The sequence below is a fragment of the Mirounga angustirostris genome, unplaced genomic scaffold (genome assembly GCF_029215605.1).
Source record: "Mirounga angustirostris isolate CCGP_5_RB_7025 unplaced genomic scaffold, mMirAng1.0.hap1 SCAF_17, whole genome shotgun sequence".
NCBI lineage: Eukaryota > Metazoa > Chordata > Mammalia > Carnivora > Phocidae > Mirounga > Mirounga angustirostris.
The window spans coordinates 22140685-22162417 of record NW_026991725.1 but is presented as its reverse complement, the minus strand read 5'-3'; the positions used below and the strand labels follow the sequence as shown (position 1 = coordinate 22162417).

The 21733-nt window shown below is 46.2% G+C and overlaps 1 protein-coding gene across 5 annotated transcripts in view; it reads right to left on the bottom strand.

Annotated features, from left to right (window-relative positions):
• The window catches only part of SPOP (speckle type BTB/POZ protein), a 67649-nt gene extending 59216 nt beyond the window's left edge, over positions 1 to 8433 (bottom strand). For 2 of the 5 annotated variants that reach the window (XM_045889098.3, XM_064583265.1), the window contains exon 1: positions 8251 to 8431. Coding sequence is in view for 2 of the 5 variants with exons in the window: in XM_064583264.1 (XP_064439334.1) it covers positions 8251 to 8413 (163 nt within the window). In the remaining 3 variants the exon portion in view is untranslated. Of the gene's footprint in view, positions 1 to 8250 lie in introns of all 5 variants that reach the window. The other 3 variants (XM_064583263.1, XM_045889101.3, XM_064583264.1) reach the window with 2 other exon arrangements.
• Positions 8434 to 21733: the final 13300 nt, after the last annotated feature.

Genomic DNA, 21733 nt, shown 5'->3' with positions numbered 1-21733 from the left:
GTACCAGTACGAGATACGTAAACGGACCAACATTACAGAACAGAGTATACAGAAACATGTAAGTGGCATTATAAAGTCATAAGGGGCAGACCATGATGCTGGGATACTGGGTTATCCTTATGGAAAAAAAATTAAATTCCTACTTCAGGGTTATCCTTATGGTAAAAAGTTAGATCCCTACTTCACAGCAAACATCAAAATAAATTCTACGTGGATCAGAGACCCAAATGTGAAAAACAAAACTTTAAAACTTTTAGAAAAAAATATAAGATATAATTGTTACCTCAGTATAGGGGAGGATTCCTTCATTAAGACACAAATACACACATGATCATGGAAAAACATAATAAATCTGACTCTGTTAAAGTTTAAAACTTAGTTTCAATAAAAGATAAAATTTTAGGGACGCCTGGGTGGCTCAGTCGTTAAGCGTCTGCCTTCGGCTCAGGTCATGATCCCAGGGTCCTGGGATCGAGCCCTGCATGGGGCTCCCTGCTCAGCGGGAAGCCTGCTTCTCCCTCTCCCACTCCCCCTGCTTGTGTTCCCTCTCTCGCTGTGTCTCTCTGTCAAATAAATAAATAAAATCTTAAAAAAAAAAAGATAAAATTAAAAAAAATTTTAAACACACCCTTAGGATGGCTACTATCAAAAAAACCCCCAGAAAATAGTAAGAGTTAGTGAGGATGTAGAGCAACTGGAACCCTTACGCACTGTTGGTAGAAATGTAAAATGGTGCAGCCTCCATATTAAACAGTATGGCAGTTCCTCAAAGAAATTAAAAATAGAAATACCATATGATTCAGCAATTCCACTTCTGGGTATATACCCAGAAAAACTGAAAGCAGGATCTCAAAGAGATAGCTGAACACCCACGTTCAGAGCAGCATGATTCATAGCAGCCAAAAGGTGGAAGCAACCCAAGTGAACACTGATGGATAAATGAATAAACAAAATGGGGTCTATTCACACAATGGAATATTATTCAGCCTTAAAAAGGAAAGAAAGTCTGACATGTGCTACAACACAGATGAACCTGGAACACATTATGCTAAGGGAAATAAGCCAGATACAAAAGGACCACATGACTCCACTGATATAAAGTAACTAAAGCAGTCAAAATGATAGAAAATAGTACCTGTTTCTATATGCCAAAAATTGTATAAATCTTAAATTAAGGAGATGAACGATTACATACGTTTTTCTTACAGACAGACAGACACACTGGAGAGAATGAGAGGCTTTCAGAGAACTACTGCAAGCCCTTCTCTAACGTAGCTACTGCCACAGTAGAAAGATTTGTGCCAAGAGCTTCTTAGAAAGAGTCAAGAAGAAAGGTCTTCACAGTCAAGGAAGGGTTATTGCCTGAACGTTTAACTCCCACTCTGAGTTCTGCACCCAGCTCTCCCCAAGCAGCACGACCAGCTTTGCCACACAGAACAACGAGGCAACTCCTGCCAATTCTATTAAAACGTGACTACAGTTGTAAGAATGAAGGCCCAAGCATTTCCTGAAGAGATTATACTTCAGAATCTTTTTTCCTATAATGTGAGCTTGTCAAAAACAAAAGGAAAAGAAGCTATTGGATCTTAGTGGCAAACGTGTCAGCAGAGCCTTTCAGAGTGATTCACCATGCCTGAAACCAAACACACACACAAAAGAGGTATGCTTCCCTGAATACACAACCAGATTTTCATATGGGGCCAGTACTGTTATGAAACCAGGTTGAGAATAACCTCATTAAGTCTGGAAGTAAATATGACAAGATAGTAAAAAAAAAAAAAGAATTTCAGATACATATTACAATACTCTTATCATCAGGCCTTGAGTAACTTGAAATCAGTAAGATTACTCAAAATACCACTACATGGTAAAAGTCTAATAAAACATTTCCTGCTAAGGCAGGTATTAGTCCAGCCCCTAAAACCAGCTTTAGAATGCAGTTCCACTGTACCTTTTGTTTGTATTAACCTTCATTAGTATGATGGATTTTAAGAAAACACTGTGGATGTGCCAACATTTCTCCTGAGTCTACAGTACAGGACAGAAATCCACAGGATTCAGCACTGTTCCAGACCCTGAGTTAAGACCACTAGATATCAGAGTTCATGGCCTATCTGAAAAATTTCCCTAATTAAGAACAATTTGTCTCATTCCTTTTTTTTATCAAGAAAATCTAGTGATAATGAAAAAAATATGCTATCACAGCATAATCTTACATAACGCTCCAACTGTGTGGAGAACCGTGTAGAAATGAGGAAAAGGAAGGAAAGACAAACACATACTTGTGCATGTACACGCTAAGATGCTTTTCTCAAACCCCACATCTCCAAGAAAGCTTATAAACACAATTTCCGTCTCTAAATTCCATCTTGTGTACCTTTCATCTCGGAAAAAAAGCAAGGTTGCTCATGAGAGAAGAAATTCCCAGTCTCCTCTACAGCTAACCTTCTACTGGAGAGCTGGGGGAAGGCAAAGCTGTCTTCAGAGGTGCTGCCTGTCCTTCACAAAGAGTATTCAAAACAAGGAATCTGGGAGGTCTAAGATCCAGAATCCAGCAATGTCAGTGGCACAGAGGTGAGTCAAACACTAGGTGCATTGTGTTAGAATAAAGGCACCTACAGTTTTTAGATGTTGGCTCCAGAAGCTCCATGATGAACAACATAATAAAAGGGAAAATGTGATATATATATAAATCCTACATATGGGTGTGTATACACACCCATATCTCTCTCTCTCTCTCTCTCTCTCTCACACACACACACACACACACAGATGAGGGTTCCACAACTAGGACAAGAAAAACACAAAGTGAGGCAGGAACTTCTTGTACCAGACGGCAAGGAAGCACTCATAAACCAAGCTTAAAAGGTTTCTACAAGCCAAATATGGAACATTTTGAGCTTCAAAAAATGTCTATAATTGTTGGTAACATGTAGAATAAATTAAGGTCCATGAATTTACAATGATACTAAAGCAAAGAAAGTGAGAAAAACAGGGCGCCTGGGTGGCTCAGTCGGTTAAGCGACTGCCTTCGGCTCAGGTCATGATCCCAGGGTCCTGGGATCAAGTCCCACATCGGGCTCCCTGCTCTGCGGGGAGCCTGCTTCTCCCTCTCCCCCTCACCCTGCTGGTGTTCCCTCTCTCGCTGTGTCTCTCTCTGTCAAATAAATAAATAAAATCTTAAAAAAAAAAAAAGAAAGTGAGAAAAACAATTCATTTGCCACCATTCGAGGTGATTATTACACCATCTCCTTACTCAGGAAATTGTTAAAAGGAAAATTAAGAATTTACCTAACTTTTGATAGAAATTATAATTATTCCTAACTGATGAGGGAAATCTTTACAGAAGATTGAAGGCTAATGTAAAAGGAATAGCAGAATTAGAAAGTTATCATTTTGCAACAAGATTCAGACAAGGATCACTATCATTAGGTGACAGACTGCTGGAGAAGCAGAATAGTATAGTTCCAAAGTGTCACCACTCTACAGATTACCTCCTAACTACAAAGGGAAAAAAAATGTCTACACTGGAGATATGGTATTTATCATTTTAAACAAATTATCAAACAAACTAAACATCATGAATAATGGGATATTATGACATTATTTCTCTTATTGTGACCCAATATGAGGTACAGAGCAACACCTATGAAGAATTCTTACCAAAAGTATTTACTCTGAATCTAATCAGACCATAGACTTAAATGCCAGTTTATAGGAAATACGGGCATAAAGGAACAAATTAAATGAAACCGTGAGGAAATAAACAGAAAATTCCAGAAGTGATATATTCTAGAAGACAAATGGGTTGGTCTCTTCATAAAGGCAATTTCTTGTGGCTCTAGATTTAAATAAACCGCTCTAGATTTAAAAAGACTAAAGATACATGTTTGAAGAAAAACCTGAACTTTAACTGGATATTAGATGGCTTTTAGAAAATTACTGTTAATTCCCTTAACTATGACAATATATCCTAAGAACAATTAAGCAAAACAATATCTTTAAGAAGATGCATCTAAAGTATTTAAAGTATGAAAGTATTAAGATGTTATGATGTCTGCAATATGAAAATTTATACTTATGTATATAAACATACATGCACATATATACATAAAGCAAATATAGCAAAATGTAAATTATGGAATCTAGGGGATAATTGGTATAAAGGTAATAATTGTACTACTCTTTGAATTTTTCTGTATTTTTAAAATTTTTTACATAAACAGTTGTAAAAGGGGGGGGAAGGGCTCAAAATGCACTTCCTCCAGAAAGGCCTCCCAAACGAACTCTCCTCTAAACCTTATCACTCTCTTACAAAGTCCTCTCAACATGGAACACAGTGTATTACGTTCCCATTCTAACTGTTCTCTATTTCACATACTCAGTAGATTTGGTTTTTCTAACAAGACTGTGAGCTCCTTCAGGCCCATGCATTTTTAAATTCTTTTCCATTTCCTCACAGCTCATAGTGAAATAGTCTACCATCAGCAGACTTTTAAAAAGTACTAGTACCAGTATCTTGTGAAAGCACTCAGGAAAGCACCTTTAACTAACTGGGTTAGCTTTTCAACTCCTCAACAGAATGGCAGTTCACTTGTACAAACAATTTCGAGTCAAAGCTATCAAAAGGAGATCATAAAACATCACTTATGGGCTTACTGAATTTTGCACAGAGAAACTAGCATCTAAGAGTTAAAGGAAGCATAAGTTTTACATGTCTTCTGAGAAGTGTCATGGATTTGCTGTGTTATCCAGGCATATGACTTTAGTCCCATGACATTACTCTTCAGTCGAACACTATCTTCCACCACCACTCCCATCTGCAAAACAGTTGATGGTATTTATCCACAACTCCTGGGTATAATGAGGCTTAACAAGCTACATAATGAACTTAAAATCTTAGATAAAAGACTGTACAAAGATAAAAAAAAAAACATTTTGGTAATACAGTGCTGGTGAGGAAAGAGACTCACAGCACTGCTGGCAGGAATATAAATTCGTACAACCTCTATGGCAAGCAATTTGACAGTATCTAACAACATTAAAAATGCATATATCCTCTGATCCAGCACTTCCACTAGGAATTCACCCAAAAGATACCCATGTACCTAGAAAGTACATACAAGGAATTAATTGTAGCACTGGAAACAACCTAAGTATCCAATAATAAGAGCTGGCTGAATGATGGTACATCTGTACAAGGGACTATCTGTCATCTTTCAAAAAGGAAGAGGTATTCTATTACTCTATAGAATGATGGCCAGGATATACTAAGTAAAAAAAGCGAAGTGCAGACTAATGGCTATAGTATCTTACCGTTTGTGTAAAACAGTAAATATATACAAAAACTTAAAAGGGTACATAGTTGTATATGCTTGTAAAAGCACTGACTATCTCTGGAAGGGTAAACAAGATACAGGTAACAACAGTCTCCCTTGCAGAGGGCTTAGGAGGGTTTAACTAGATGGATGAAACGAGGACAGAGAAGGAAGATTTTTCTCTCTGTGTACCTTCTGAATTTTGTTTCATGTGTGTTACCCATCTTATTTTTTTAATGATTTATTTTAGAGAGCGAGTGAGAGAGAGTCTTAGCAGACTCTGAACTGAGTGCAGGGCCCTACGCGGGGCTCGATCTCAGGACTCTGAGATCATGACCTGAGCCAAAACCAAGAGTGGGATGCTTAATCAACTGCGCCACCCAGGCGCCCCATGTGTTACCCATTTTAAGATTTTATTTATTTGACAGAGAAAGACACAGCGAGAGAGGGAACACAAGCAGGGGGAGTGGGAGAGGGAGAAGCAGGGCTCCCGCGGAGCAGGGAGCCTGATGCGGGGCTGGATCCCAGGACCCTGGAGGATCATGACCTGAGCCGAAGGCAGACGCTTAACGACTGAGCCACCCAGGCGCCCGCATTACCCATTTTAAAGAGACTTTTTAAAAATGGCTCTGCACCAATACAAAGTGAGGATAGTCATCTTAATCCTAAAAGCAATCATGCCTTCACACCATAAAAATTCCTGAATAAGGCTTCAGTAAATTCAACCAGATGAAATGCTTCCAGATAAAAACAAAGGATCACAGATGACAGAAACCTCCTGAGAAATGGCTACTTATTACCTCAACAGTTTTATTTCACTTGCACCAGAACCTGATGCAAGTCTGGATGTAGGCAACACTGAACATCTTCCAGTTCACTAACCACTATGAAGAGCTCTAACAGAAGTCACCAAAGTGCCAATGGACACCAACCATCCCCACCCTAAGTGTGGAGCTGTCACAATAACTTATACTCCTTAGTCTTCACACAAGGAAAACAAGATGAGTCTCCAGATCTTTCCAGGAAACAGAATGATATATGCCCCCCAAATTCCTGTGCTGCTTCTGTGTCATCTCTTGGCTCCCATTGTAACCATGGCAACAGAAAACAGCACAAAAGAAAACTGAACCTTGCAAAGGCCAGGGTTAAAAGGGGAAGTGAAATATATATATATATACACACTTTAAGGCCCCGAAACATAAGGCCCTACAGTTAAGAATGGCAGCCAAAAAAGCCTTGCTAGAACACCAAAGAAAGAACACAAAGGGAAGAAAATAGAAAATAAGGCTTACTAATATCACTCATCCTCAGTTATCCAGATAGGAAACAGGTCTGGCAAAGATAACTGAAAAACACACAAAAAGCTGTTCCCCCCCCCCCCAACAATTCAGCTATTCATTTCATTGCTATTCAGCAAAACTTCTGTTTGTAAGAATTTATCATTTCCTCACCCTGTTCGGATACCAGAGGGAAGCATCATCCAAGTATCCAAGAGTGGCCATACAGCAGCAAATTAAGGACCATGAATAATCTGCCAACTGAAACCTAGGTCCTAGATCACTGAAATATTACTGTACTTTAGAGTTCCTTATTTTACACTGCTCTTCCTTACTTGCAAATAGGCAAGAAACATCACTCCCACTGCTTAAAGTTAAAACCTCCACTGGGTAAGTTATCCTCCACTAGTAGTTTCAAATTGCTTTTGTTTTCGTGTGATGTTCACAGAGCATCAATAATGTACAGCTAAAATGAAAGCGCTAAGGAAGATCCTTTTTATTTTTCTTTAAAGGAAGATCTTTTACAAAAAAAAAAAAAGAGGTAAATAGGTCACAAGAAGTAGGAGGGCTAGACATGAGAACCCTGATGTCTTGATTTACAGTTACTGCTCTAAGCCTTACACTGTGTTCTTTATCTCTACCTCATCTAGTTCTACGATAATAATTAAGAATCTTACTAAAAGGTACTCCCCTTACTTTCTTTTTTGTGACCCTTAGTCCTCCTTAGAAAAGCCACCAAAATTCCCTGCCAGGATAATTGAATGGGTTGGGGCACCTACTCCTAAGTTTAGGGGATGTTTGTATTAAAAGTACAGCATGACTGGGCGCCTGGGTGGCTCAGATGGTTAAGCGTCTGCCTTCGGCTCAGGTCATGATCCCAGGGTTCTGGGATCGAGTCCCACATCGGGCTCCCTGCTCCTTGGGAGCCTGCTTCTCTCTCTCTCTCATGAATAAATAAATAAAATCTTAAAAAAAAAAAAAAAGTACAGCATGACTGTGGGAGGAAAGAAAAGTAATGCTGGAACTAGAAGTTGCAGTGACAGTTTCAAAAGAAGGGTCAGCGTGGGGCACGTTGGCTCTGGAAAGCGTTAGTAGCCTGGGAGTCTCTAGGGCAACACGAGATGCAAATACTGCTTTGTCAGTAAGTCCGTCAAATAATTTAAACTCTGCCTTTTGGATAGGAGCAACAGGCGCGCTATCTGGCAGCCCACTGTCTGGGCAGAAGGCGGGCGCGTGGTCAAGGGGCTCTTTATCCCGCAGGTCCCTGCAACATAGCGATGCGCATGCGCCCCGGGGGCAGCGAACAAGCACCCCTAGCTCGTTCACACTCGCGCATGCGCAGTCACCCATCTCGCCGCAGGCGACAGCTCACTATTTGGCAAGGGGGATGGGGCTGGGAAAATGATGGGGGGGGGCTGAAGGCAGGGGGCGCATTTGTGTCTCCTGAATGCTTGGGATTGGGAGAAGGAACGGTTGATTAGGCTCTGGCATTCCCAGGCCACGTAACCCAGGATGTGGGATATGGGACAGAGAAGAGTATGTGTGTGGCGGGGGGGGGCGGGGGGGGAGGTGGGGGTCAGTCACCTCTTAAGGGAGGCGTCCCCCCACACTCCGACAGGACAACCCTCTCCCTTGACTCTCCTCCCCCCACTCACCTGAGAACGGCGGCGACAGCTGCTGGTCCCCGTACCCCTGCGCTCGCTTCATACTGTCCGCAACATCCGGGACCTGCGGGACCGCCGATACACAAATACACACACACTCAGAACGCGCACACTCACACACACACACACCGACACACACCGGCCGGGGCGTCATGGCGTCAGCACGTCGACGCAGCGAGCGCGTACCCGCCGGGCCCCACCCCGCGCGGCCTCCGCCCCTCTTCTCCCCTCCCTGGGTTCTCCTGCCCCTCCTCCCTCTTCCTCAAGACTCCGCCTACCTCCCTTAGTGCGCGTGCGTCCCGCCGGCTCCCCGGGGCCGGGGGATTTGAGGGGAAGGAGGGGCCTGACTGGAAAGAGGCGGGAGCACGGAGGGGGTGGCATGCACCACGCAGGAGGCTGTGCGGAGGTGCGAGGACCAAACAGAGGCCTACCAAGGGTTGGGGGGGGAGGGTTGGGGGGGCAGCGTAACAATAAAGGCATTGAACCATAGTAATTGATATTTGCAAGAAGTGTACGGATTACCAAGAACTTTAATTTGCATTCCCTAACTTTTTCCAAACAGCTTTGTGTCAGTAAACTATTTTTTGGACTTTATGATAATTCTAAAGACTTTTAAGTAACTTAGATTTTGGCATTTGGAAACAAAACCAAGGATCATCCTCTTGGGGGAAGGCGGGCATGTGGGTGGCTTAACTGAAAAGGACTTGATTCAGTGACAGCTTGTTATCTTGGACGCCTGGGTCCCCAGCCGGCCTCACATCCTGGCTCCCAAGGGCCATCAGTGACTCCTGAGTTGAGTAAAAGAAAAAAAGCCTCAGCATCTTGGCCCTGGGAGGAAAAAAAAGACATCCCCATGTTAGAGTGTTAATGTCAGTGATGGGATATTTGCCATTGCTACAATCCTTCCCGTTAGCTTGAACTTTAAAAAATTGTTCCTACTGACTCAAGCCAAATAACCCGGAGCAGCTGTTGTCTCTTTTCCGCACTCTGATAGTGTCATTACCCAGACACACGCATTCAAATGTCAGAGGCGTTGGACCCAAAAGCGCAGCCAGATGAACCTGCAGGTCATGGGGTGATAAACTGTGGGCCCTGCCTAGGGAACAGCTTCTGGAAGCTTTGCTGCCATGGGACTGTCTCCAGGAGACTGTGCTCACTTGTCTCCTGCCACATGCGTCCTGGTGCCAGGTGGCCGGTGAGTCTGTTCATTAGGGAAGGCCGGGAGTCCGTGAGCAAAGTCACAGGGGTTTGGAAAGAAACCCCTGACGGTCAGGCTGCCTTCCACTTTCAAGTACACAAGCATACCCTACAATCCCACAATTTAAAATGTCCTAGGAATCCCAGACAAGGCCCTCCAAGCTCCTAGAGCTTGCTCCAACCGTATTTCAGACAACATGATCAAGAAATGGAGGTCCTGGGCGCCTGGGTGGCTCAGTTGGTTAAGCGACTGCCTTCGGCTCAGGTCACGATCCTGGAGTCCCGGGATCGTGTCCCGCATCGGGCTCCCTGCTCAGCAGGGAGTCTGCTTCTCCCTCTGACCCTCCCTGCTCTTGTGCTCTCTCTCTTTCATTCTCTCTCTCAAATAAATAAATAAAAATCTTAAAAAAAAAAAAAAAGAAAGAAATGGAGGTCCTAACTTCCACCGTCATGTGAGTACTGGGCCTACCTTGCTTAAAACAAAAAGCTTTTGTCACCTAGTAGACTGATGCTTGAAACTTTCCAATTAGGTTCCACTCATCATCATCCTCAACAAACATTTATTCCTTTAGCTGAAGCCAGCAAGGTTTTTGGTCCTTGTAAAAATTCAGAGTGCCCCATAGGTAACCAGGTAACCCGGTTCAAGTAACTGACTCCTGGTGTCACTGAGGCTGTTCAGTTCCTGTTCTCCTCACTTCAGAGTTCACAGGTTGGCAAGGAAGAAAGAAAAAAGGTGCTCCTTGGAGGGAGGATCATAGAGAGGTAAGGGGTGCAGAAAAAGGAATCTGGAGGCGGGGACAGCATAGTTTAGCTACCTCACACTTGGGGCTAATCAATACGGTGTAGTCAGATTCTGCCTGGCACCTGGGAGGGACTCCTCAGGGCTAGTGAATCTGTGCTAGCAGCTTGTCCAGGCTGGCCCTGAATCTCCAGAGATCTGGAAGGACATGAGTCCTACCCCATCTGTAGCCTGGCGCGATGAGGCTCCCATTCTGCTGTGGGGACCATCCTGCCCACCTGAGATGTGATCCACCAGCCTCTGTACAAAGGGCTTTGATCTGGTGTGGATCTGATTCAATGACTGTAGCTGTCCTTGGAAACACTGTGTGGAAGAATTTTAAACAGCTTCTCCTTTTTAATATGCACTTCCTCTTCGGTTTTAATTATTTTGTTCCTACATTTTCCCTTTCAATTTACTAAAATCTAGAAATGTAATTAGAGCAGAGGCTGGGCTCAGAGAAAGCTGCCAGGATTTCTACAGCATGATTAAATATATGAGGCATCCCTTTAGTGTGGGACTGAAAAATAGGATTCTCATTATTATCTTTCCCTTATCCAGGAAAGAATCAGCGCCACGTACACATACGGATTTATTGAAAACGAAGCACTAATTAAAAACTCACCCAGCCTCTTGACGAGATTTGGGGGGGAAAAGTGAGGTTATTTCATTATTTCCTCCATTTACTGTTCTGTTGTTGTAACTGCTGACAAGCAAGAAGCACCCCCCCACACACACACTCCTCTCTCTTCAAAATAAAATTCTTTTCTTCTCTTGAGGGACTTAATGAGGGTTTTATCTATGCAACAACAATCAAGCTTACAATGGCACCAATTCAATTCACTGCTCCTTGCGGTGGTACCGAACTCAGTTTTCTTAATTCCAAAACACAAATGACAAAGTATTCATTGGCTGGCATGAACCAGATCTGGGCAAGGGCTCTGTCTCAAAAGACCGCAACACATCTGGTCTTTATGCTGCCAACGAGGATCTTCAGCTCCATTGTACAGTCCAGTAAGCAAAGGCATGATTTCCCTCGAAGCTGTAGGGGAGGTGGAGACAGGCAGGACTGAACAGAAGATGAGTACAGACTCCCATCCGGTTGTAAGCACTGTAGCAAGATACAGTCCTTCTCTCCTCTCTATACGGTGATTCAGTTGACCAGTCAATGCACCCCAGCCTGAGGCCTGCCATGGTGGAGCCCCACAGGGATATCAGAGATGTGCATGCAGGAAGGAATATCCTCAGTGGGGAGGCCTGGTCCTGTGCTCTGGAGGTTCCCAGTCTAAAGGAACAGAGACAGGGGTACCTGGGTGGCTCAGTCGTTAAGCGTCTGCCTTTGGCTCAGGTCATGATCCCAGGGTCCTGGGATGGAGCCCCGCATCGGGCTCCCTGCTCAGCGGGGAGCATGCTTCTCCCTCTCCCACTCCGCCTGTTTGTGTTCCCTCTCTCACTGTCTGTCTCTCTCTGTCAAATAAATAAATAAAATCTTTTAAAAAGAAAAATAAATAAATAAATAAATAAATAAATAAATAAATAAATAAATAAATAAAGGAACAGAGACAGATGACATACTTTGGGACACAAGTGTAAAACCATATGCAAGGAGGCATGCCAGCAAGAACACATTGATGAGGTGGTGCTGAGGCCACAATGGGGCTAATGGAAAATTGGCAGTGGGGAAATATTGATTGATTAAATTTCATAGCGAGGTAGCTATGGCTTAATGAAGGAGTTCCAGCCTCCTTGTCTAGAGACCCAAGTTCAACACTAACACTATAATATAAATGTGGACAAACCTCTGTGAGCCTGTTTTCCCACCCAAACAATGGAGAAAATAATGTCCACCATATCATATTGTTGTGTGGATCAACTGAGATAATATTTGAACGTAGCAGAGTCCCTGGCATAGAGCAGACCCCGCTTGTTTAGGGGTGTGTTACTGACTGTGGGTTTGGGGGTAAGTGTTCAGATAGCCGCTGGTCTCCAAGCCCTGCTCTCATCTGCACACCATGCTCCCTCTTTTTCTTGGATTCTTTCAAGTTCTTTGGGAAGCAGGGAATCAAAGAAACAGCACAAGTTTCTCAGCCAGAACATTGCCACTTGCTAGCTGGGGTCCCTGGACAAGACCTGGAGTCTGTTTCCTCACAGATGGGTCAGGCTTTCTGGTTGCGAGAACTCCACCAGCTCCGGCTCTGTCAACCCAAACTGGAATTTACTGAAGAAATACCTCTGGTCTCCAGAACTGACAGGACCTCAAGAATCAGATTGGGCAATCTGGCTGAAAACCAAAGGCTCATGGAGGAAGAAAAGCCTTCTTCAGCAGGACATTGTGGCCAGGAGGTCCTGCTGCCACCACCAGGCACATGGCTTCCGCGGCTACTGTGGCAAAAGATGTCTACACTCCTTTCATCTTTGTGCCTCGTGCTGCAAACCCCAACCCCAAGCAGTAGCACCAAGTTGGCCAGTCTTGGTCAACGTCCTGGGGCCTGACCACCATGCTGCCACGGTGTCCGTGGTGAAGTGTTTAGCATTCCTTCTCCCTGATGTTATCCACAGCAGAGCGCTCGCCGCAGATCAGATGCTGGATGACCTGTTCTCCCGTCTCATCTGCGACGTGGGGCATCCATCAGAGGGTAATAAGCAGCATCGAATGACATGGTATTTGTTCACAAGGGCTTGGCATTCGAAGGGCATTATGTTACTTTACTTCCCTCTTTAATAAAACAAAAGGGTGGGGTGCCTGGGTGGCTCAGTCGTTAAGCGTCTGCCTTCGGCCCCGGTCACGATCCCAGCGTCCTGGGATCGAGCCCCACATCGAGCTCCCTGCTCTGCGGGAAGCCTGCTTCTCCCTCTCCCCCTCCCTCTGCTTGTGTTCCCTCTCTCACTGTGTCTCTCTCTGTCAAATAAATAAATAAAATCTTAAAAAAAAAACCTAACTAAAGGCTTATAATGGTGTAACTATAGGAGAATTTGACTGATGTGCTTATAGATCAATTGAAGTTCTGAGTTTTTAACGTGGAAAAATGGCTGGCAAACATGATGTCTGAAGAGTGAAGAACCAGGCAAAGAAGCAGCAGTGGAAAAGAGAAGAGAGGAAGTAGCAAGTTTGAGTCCTAGCTTTCCTCTGATTTTTGCCTTGGCCTGGCAACACAGTCATCTCGTGCATCTTTAACTCAGTCTAAAAATAACATGAAGTCATTGCTTCAAAATAAGTTTTAGAGGGCTGATATTTTTTTCAACAAAGAATGTATTAGCAAATAGAGATTATTCACTGTTATGAATTATTTTCAGTGGGGTTTTTTTTGTTGTTGTTGTTCTATCTGAATGGGATTGATCCACCTATTGACATTTGCCTTATGATAATATATACCTAAATGTAGATCATTAGTTTAGCAAAAACACATTTTTTTCTCTGCCTCAACTCAAGTAGAAATTACTTTGGATTTTATAATTTTAGATTATCCTTGCCAGGGCTCTCCTTTATCAAGGTGAATTGATTTCAATTGAAAGTTTACTCTATGTTAGAATCCTATTTTTAAAAAAAGAATTTAATCTAAAATTCAATTACAGAAGGTCTGTGCCGAAGTGAACAGTCAACTAGCACTTACTGAATGCTCCCTGGGTACAGAGCTCTACCAATGTAACTACAGGAGAAGTCAAAAGAAATAGAAATATTTTCGTTATTCACATAGGGTTTTCAGTTTCGAATTTAAAGAAATCCCAAACTGGAAGGGATACCATAAAGATTCCATACAGATTCTCCATAAAGATTCTCCAACCCGGTGGTTTTTGAATGATGCTTCTCAAGCTCTGGTCTTCTGAAGATTTGCTTCAGGGGCTCTTAGGAAGCGGGTAGAGGAACAAATGAGGCTGGGCAGGTCAAGTCAAGCCAGCCCAGTTCTCTTTCCACTCAGGCCAGGAATCAGGCATCATCCTTCAATTCCTTTTTCCCCCTGTCACCGTACATCTGATCCATCAGGAATTCCCAGAAACTCTAGTCTCAAAATATCCCTTGAATCCATCCACTTCTCTCCATCTTCCCAGTCCCAGTCAAGTCCTAACCATCACCCTCTTTTGCCTGAACCACAGTGAGGGGATTCTACTTAATCTCCCTAGTATTTGGTTTGTCCCTCCATCCATTCTTCACTCAGCAACCAGGGCAACCCAATTAAAACTTAAGTCAGATTGTGCTGCCCCCCTGCTCAAAACCTTTGAATGCTTCTCACTGCACCAAGAATAAAATCCAGACTTTGTACCACCGCCTACAAGAGTCTCAGGTTCAACCACATCTCATGTCCCTTCTTCCCTGTCTTTGCACCAGCCATGCTGGCCATGTGTCAATTCTTGGAACTGGTAAAGCTCATCAAGACCGTTCCCTCCATAGACATTTTCAGTTACTGTTCCCTCTGCATGGAACACTTCTACCCTGGCTTCTCACATGGCTGGTTTTTTCAGGTCTCAGTTTAATTTCACATCCGCAGAGAGCCTCCTCTGACCAACCACCCTATCCCAAACAAGGACCTTCTGTTATCCTCGATCATGGTACTCTGTTTACTTCCCTCACAGTACTAACAACAATTGTTAATTTTTTGAGTATTTACTTGTTTATTATCAGTCTCGATCAACTGTCAGCTCCATAGCAGTCTGGTCTGCTCTCCAAGTAGATATCCCAGCATTGGGCACAGTGCGGACACGTGGACAGCAGGTGCTTAGGACACACTGAATGAACAATTGGAAGGAACGAGTGAATGACAGAAAGCCCTGGTCTTGTCTAGAATGTCAGGGAAGGCTTGAGCAGAGGCTGGAAGCCTACATGGAAGGTCAGTAGGCTAGGGATGTGGAGAAGGGGAATGAGGAAGGAAAACAGCCCAGAGACACAGAGATCCTCAGGCCAGGGGGAGCATGGAGACTTTGTGAAACTCAAGGGAAATGAGTGGCTGGAGACAGAGAGCAAGTGGGAGTGCTGTGGGAGGTGGGGCAGGAGGGTTAGGCAGAGCCAGCCAGTGTCTCTCCTCTAGGACCCAAACCCCAGGGCCCAGAACAGGGAGGAATGAATTCCTGAAGGGATGTCAGGGCACTCTTGGCAGGAGAAGGAAGACCATTTCTCCTGGGTTCCCTTCTGCTTCCCTGGCTGCTCCTTCTCAGTCTCCTCTGGGGGCTCTGCCTTTGGTCATCCTTTTTATATCTATTTTCCTTGGATTCTATTCGGTTCCTCTCCTTCTCACACTGTCCTCACTTGCCTCGAGATCCCTCATTCACTTTCATGGCTCCACTGCCACCCATCTGCTGAAGAATATTCCAAATCCGTCTTGAGCCAGATCTTTCTTGAGCTCCCGACTTAACACGCCCAACTAGCAGCCTGATATCCTCAGGTGGATGTCCCCCAGGCACCTCATAGCAGATCTAAAACGTGCTTCTCTTCCAGGTTTCTCTGTCCCACCAGGTAGCTGAGTCTGGGAGCTGGGAACGATCCCCAATTCCTCCAGCACACTTTGGATGCACCCCCATGTTCTGACAATTCCATACCTCAGTTATGGCCCAGCTCTGCCAACTTCCTTCCATCTTCACTGACACTTCCCCAATTCTTCCCTGGATGACGCGACCTCCTCACTGGCCTCCCAGCCTCTGGTCTTCCCCTTCCAGTTCATTCTCTGCTCTGCAGCCAGAATGAGCTTCCTAAAATGCCAGTCCAATGGGCTCACTTCTTTACATGCAACCCTCCCACGGCTGCCCGTTACCCTCAGGATAAAGTCCATAATAGGGCGAAAGGCTCTTTCCCAGGGCCCCTGCCTTTGTCTCCAGGGGCTCTCCCACCCTCCCCACCCCACCTAGCAATACCCATTTCCATCACACACAGAGCTACTTTCAATTCCCAATAGTAAACCAAGTTCTCTCTTTTTGCTAACACTGTTACTTACCAGAACAGTCTTCCCCACACCTTTCCCTGCCCCCACCCCCACCTTCCCCTGGCCAATTCTGTGCTGCTTCTCCAGGCTTTGATTTTACCCATCTGTTCCTCCAGGAAGCTATGCAAGTCTCCCAACCCTGAGCTGGGGCTCCCCGCGGTTCCCCTCCCTCTGCACTCTCCCCCTGAATCATGCTCACCCAGCCCCTGTCTGTGTCCCTCGCTAGGTGGTAAGCTCCATGAGGACAGGATTTCTTTTTCTTTTCCTCTATCTCGTTTCTAGCACATAGTAGGTATTCAGGTAAATGCTTGTGTGACGGATAGACAGATGAATGAGTGACAGAAACATTCCTCTCGGGACCTTGGTTCCTGAGGTTTCAGGCACAGAAGCCTCCAGGGGCTTCCTCTTCCTGCCTCCACTGTTTGGCCACAGGTTGGTCAGCAGGCTGGTCTTAGGCACTCTGAACACTCACTCAGAGGCTCTTTGACTCACACCCTCTGCTTGGGAGCCCAGTCTTCCCTTAAAAGGCCACCTTATCGGAAAGTGTCTGTGATGGCATTTATGAGCTCTATTTTTATCTATGTTGGAAAAGTCTCAAAGTTAATTCCCAAGCCAAAGACATTAAACTCAGGAACGTGGATGAGCAAGGAAGCATCTACATGATGCCTTTGAGTCACGGCTTTGTTTTCTGTGGCAAAGGCCTCCAGTCGTCCCTGTCACTGGGCCCTTGTTTTTAAGGACTGGCTGGCTGACTCTAAAAAGCTTTTGATCCCACGTTTGTTAAAACTAGATCCTGCAGCCCTTCACGCTCTGGGAAATGGTGCCCTCTTCCCTAAGATTCTCTTCTGGGCCCTTGGAGTAGAACGCCGAATGGATTGCCAAACATCTCCCCGTTCATTCCAGACAGTTTTCCACCCCCTTCCCCAAATGGAAACGAATCGTGGGTGATAACATTGCCAGCAGCAGGAAGGCAAGAGGCAGGGCGGCCAGAGGGGAGGGCTCCCAACGAGCCTGGCCAGAGAGGTAACTGGATAGGGGCTACAGAATGAGGACAGTAACCCAGCAGGGCTGGCGGGCAAATGGAGGGTCTGTGCCAGGGAAAGGATTTGCCATCAGAACCGCAGGGAGAGAGAGAGAGGGAGGCAGAGAGAGAGAGAGAGGAAGAGAGAGAGAAGGTAGGAGTATGGAGAGAGGAAAATGACAGCAAAGGACCAAGGGAGGGAGGGCAGGGAAGAGGGAAGCTGGAAGCAGAGGTGGAAGGAATCAGGTAGTTCTTGGAAAAGGTCAGGAGGAGAGAGGGAGCATGAATCTCCCTTTAATCCGAGTAGGGAATCTGGGCAAGAGGATGTTGGAGAGTCAGAGAGATGGTCAGTCACACCGCCTCCACCCCCATGGCAGTTTAGAAATGAGAGCCAGGGAACATATCGAAGGATTTTCTCATTCCCAAACGCAAAGTACTGAATTAGCCACCATCCCTGCCTCCGGGAACGGGGAAAAGACAGATTTCATTAAAGGGTGCTGGAACCCGGAGGAGTCAGGCCACTATTGAGTCGCCTTCCCCTTTCCCTTAGCAAAAGCCTAAACGATTCAGGGTCCATGCCCCTCTGTCCCTGCCCCCATTCCCCCCTTTCCCGGCAGCTGGAACACAGCCCAGGAACACAGCCCCCCTCTGTGCCTCTGCCTTTGCTGGCTTCTCTGGGATAGGCACCAGACTTAAAGCCTGGAGTCTGGGCTGAGTCAGCACGGACTGTGGGAGACATTGCTTCCTGGAGGTCTTGCTTCAAAGCTTCCGGCTGACCAAGCACTGGAAGGGAGCAAGAGGTACCCTGCCTGGAAGCTGGAGGTGGCTTTGGTTTTCAAGAGCCCTCTCACCAGAAAGTCATGGGGCAGAAATTTCCATAGTCCAGCTTAGAGAGTGACTCCTATGTACTTGAGGTTGCCCCAACGCCCTCCACACTCTCTGATTCAGAAAATAGCATTTTCCAGACCTCACGAGAGGTTTCAGGGCCAAGATGGAGGCTGTGATTCCTGAATGATCTAGTTACTTCTCCTGAAAATTAGACAAAACGTACTTTCTAAGCCTCAGACGTCTATTTTCCAAAGATACATTCTTGTTCAGGGGGGCAGTAAGAATGTGTATGAGATGCTCCGTGTGGGCACAAGGCTGCCTCCTCTCTTGATAAAAAAAAAAAAGAAGGGACAGCATACCATTCGCAGAAATCAGCAGGCTGCTCCAGTGGTCAAGCCCCTGCGCTGTTTCTGAGGGGCTGCAATGGGGAGTCTAAGCCCCCCCGCCCCGCTCCTTCTCTTTGACTCCCCCATGCCCAGTGAAGGATCATTTTGATGATCTCGCTCAGCTCAAGCGAGCCCCCCCCCGCAACCACTTGCTATGTATGCAGTGGGCACTCCAGTGGGCAGGCGGTGGGTGGCAGAGCTGCTGGACTCCTTCCCCCGAGAACGGATCAGTTGGTGCCAAAAGCCTATATAAGCTCTTTCTGATCTCTGTGCCAGTGACTGCAGGCCCTGGAAGGAAGCCAGGAATCCACCACGAGCCCTGTGTTCTTCCCCTCCCTCCCATCCGCCAAGAATGGGGAGGAAGGGCTTGGGAGCCCACCAAGAAAGGAGCTGATGGTTCTTAGACACATTCCGCAGCTGTCACACCTGCTAACACGGGGACTTGCTCACGCACACAGGCACGCTCCGCAATAAACTGTTTCAGGCTTCCTTGGCCCATCTGTCCCACGCCCAGAGCAGGAGTAATAAGAACTTCCATCAACAAACTGTTGTCCCCCGGTGGTGTCCCTCCTCCCTCCCTTCGGCCCTTCCACAAACCTGACTGATGTGTGGCACCTTCCATGCGCCAGTCACTGTGTTAGAGGCGAAGGACACAAGAACATGGTGTCGGGGGAGAAAGTGTCCCCAAATATTAATCAGAGGCAAGGCAGTAATATAGTGTTGTGATGGGGTAGGGGGTGAACCAGTGGCCCTAGGCCAAATCAACCCTATGGGCGTGTTTAGTTTAGCCAGCAAAGAATTTTAAAAATTGGAAGAGTTCAGGGCACCTGGGTGGCTCAGTTGGTTGAGCGGCTGCCTTCAGCTCAGGTCATGATCCTGGAGTCCCTGGATCGAGTCCCGCATCGGGCTCCCTGCTCAGCAGGGAGTCTACTTCTCCCTCTGACCCTCCACCCTCTCATGTGCTCTCTCTCTCTCTCATTCTCACTCTCTCAAATGAATAAGTAAATAAAATCTTAAAAAAAAATTGGGGGGCGCCTGGGTGGCTCAGTCGTTAAGCGTCTGCCTTTGGCTCAGGTCATGGTCCCAGGGTCCTGGGATCGAGCCCCGCATCGGGCTCCCTGCTCGGCGGGGAGCCTGCTTCTCCCTCTCCCACTCCCCCTGCTTGTGTTCCCTCTCTCGCTGTATCTCTCTCTGTCAAATAAATAAAATCTTTAAAAAAAAAAAAATTGGAAGAGTTCATGTAAAAATCGGTATTTCCACCTTTTTTTTTTTTTTTTGGAAATGACAGATTTGGCAACAGTCGGGAAGAGGTGATAAGCCACTGTCCCCTTTGGACGGGACGTGCACTCACCGGCCACGCACCCCCACCTCTCCACCCCAGCCCTTCCCTATGAACTCCAACTGGCTGGCTTCCTTCCTTCAGGCTTCCTGCAACAATTGTGCAGGTGTGAGAATTCGGGACCCTTGAAATGAAAAGCTATCAGAGGACCGGAGGAGGGAACCATCAACTCTGCTGGAAGAAGTCGGATGGGTTCGCCCCGGAACCAATTTTAAGTATCATGATTTGAGTACTTGCTTATTGCTCCTCTCCCCCCACCCCATCGTGGGAGGGGCCGTGCTTGGCCGCCTCCTGCACAGCACCTCGGGAGCAAGGCTGAGAGCCTGGTACCCGGCTGGTCTCAGCGCCGGCTCGGGTGCCAGGTGTCGAATGAACAGAGACGCTGGAGGCACCAGGTGGGAAAGGGAACTCCAAGGAGGGGGAACTGGGGGCACAAAGGCATGGCAGTAAATAGTGTACAGGGAAGCTACAAATAGTTGGTGGTGAACAGAGATGCTGGAAGTGTGAGGTGGGTGGGATCCCGCAGGGTAGAAGCATCAGGAGTCGAAGCAGGGAAAAACAGACTCCCGGGCGATCCTGAAGCCCTTTTTATGCCACCTTCTGATGGTAACCATGGACCCTGAGAAGTGATTTGAGGAGTGAAGTAACAGGAGCAGAGTCTTGTTTCAGAGAGAAGTCTGGCAAAGTGTGATGTGGGGAGAAGTGAGCTCCGGAGGGAAGACAGGAGCTGCAAAGAGAATTCCCTTCAATGCCCCACTTCGTCTTTCTGAGGCCCCTGAAGCGCCGCTGGGGGGGGATCTATTTTAAGAAAATGGTGCCCCCTGCTGACGAGATCTAGGCTTGCACCTCCCCTGGGCCGAAAGGGGAATTCTGCCATGTTTGGTCCCAACAAAAGTACCTGGAACCCCCCACCCCGCCCCCGCACAGAATTGCAAGGTGATGTATCTGAGAGGAAAAGAAAGGCCCGTGAGAACATGTGTGATAATGACTAATGCCACAGGCTTGTCAGATAAATACGCAACACTGGCTAAACTTGAATTTCAGATAAACAGCACATCTAAGTATGCCTCAAATATTGCACACATAGTTTTTCGTTTTTTGGTTTTTTTAAATTTATTTGACAGAGAGAAACACAGCGAAAGAGGGAACACAAGCAGGGGGAGAGGGAGAGGGAGAAGCAGGCTTCCCGCTGAGCAGGGAGCCCGATGTGGGGCTCGATCCCAGGACCCCAGGACCATGACCTGAGCCGAAGGCAGACGCCCAACGACTGAGCCACCCAGGCGCCCCTGCACACATAGTTTTAATATAAGTGGTGTCCCAAGTATTAGATGAGACGTACTTATACGTAAAAAAAAATTATGTGTTGTTTATCTGCACCTCACATTTAGCTGGGCATCCTGTGTTTTTATTTGCTGAATGGGACAGTCCCAGATAAAGTGTGTGGAGGGGCCGGGAGAAAACCAGAAACGAAACTGGAAGGGTTACTCTCTTGGGGTAGCTCTGCAACCTCAACCCCACCACGCCCCCTCTAAGCAGAGCTGGGGAAGATGCCTTCTCATATTTTGCAGTGGTGCCCAGTTACACCGCTGTATTTAGGAAATTGCTTTTCATTAACGGAGCCCCGGGGTGATGGTGGATAACGTGTATGGACCCCTTGGAGAATCGGAAGAGAGCTGTGGACCCTTACAGAAAAATGAACCTACCCGCTTGATACATGTGTGAGTGTTTGTGCCATGCGCACAGAGACACGTAAAATTTCAGGGAGTTCCAAGCCTTCACATAAGAGCGACACATTCCTTCTAGGGCTGTGGTCTCAGTGTGGCAGTTCTAGACCCTGAGTAGGAGGAAATGGTGTCCAGTCAGAACCTAAACTGAAACATGGCGTTTCTCCTAGCTCTGGCCACCCCCATACATGACAAAACCCAGAAGTGGGCAGCAAGAAACATTCAGTCCCTCCCCTTCGCAAATGCCTTGAACCTTTTTCCTCTTCCACTTCTCACCAGGGAATCAGGCATA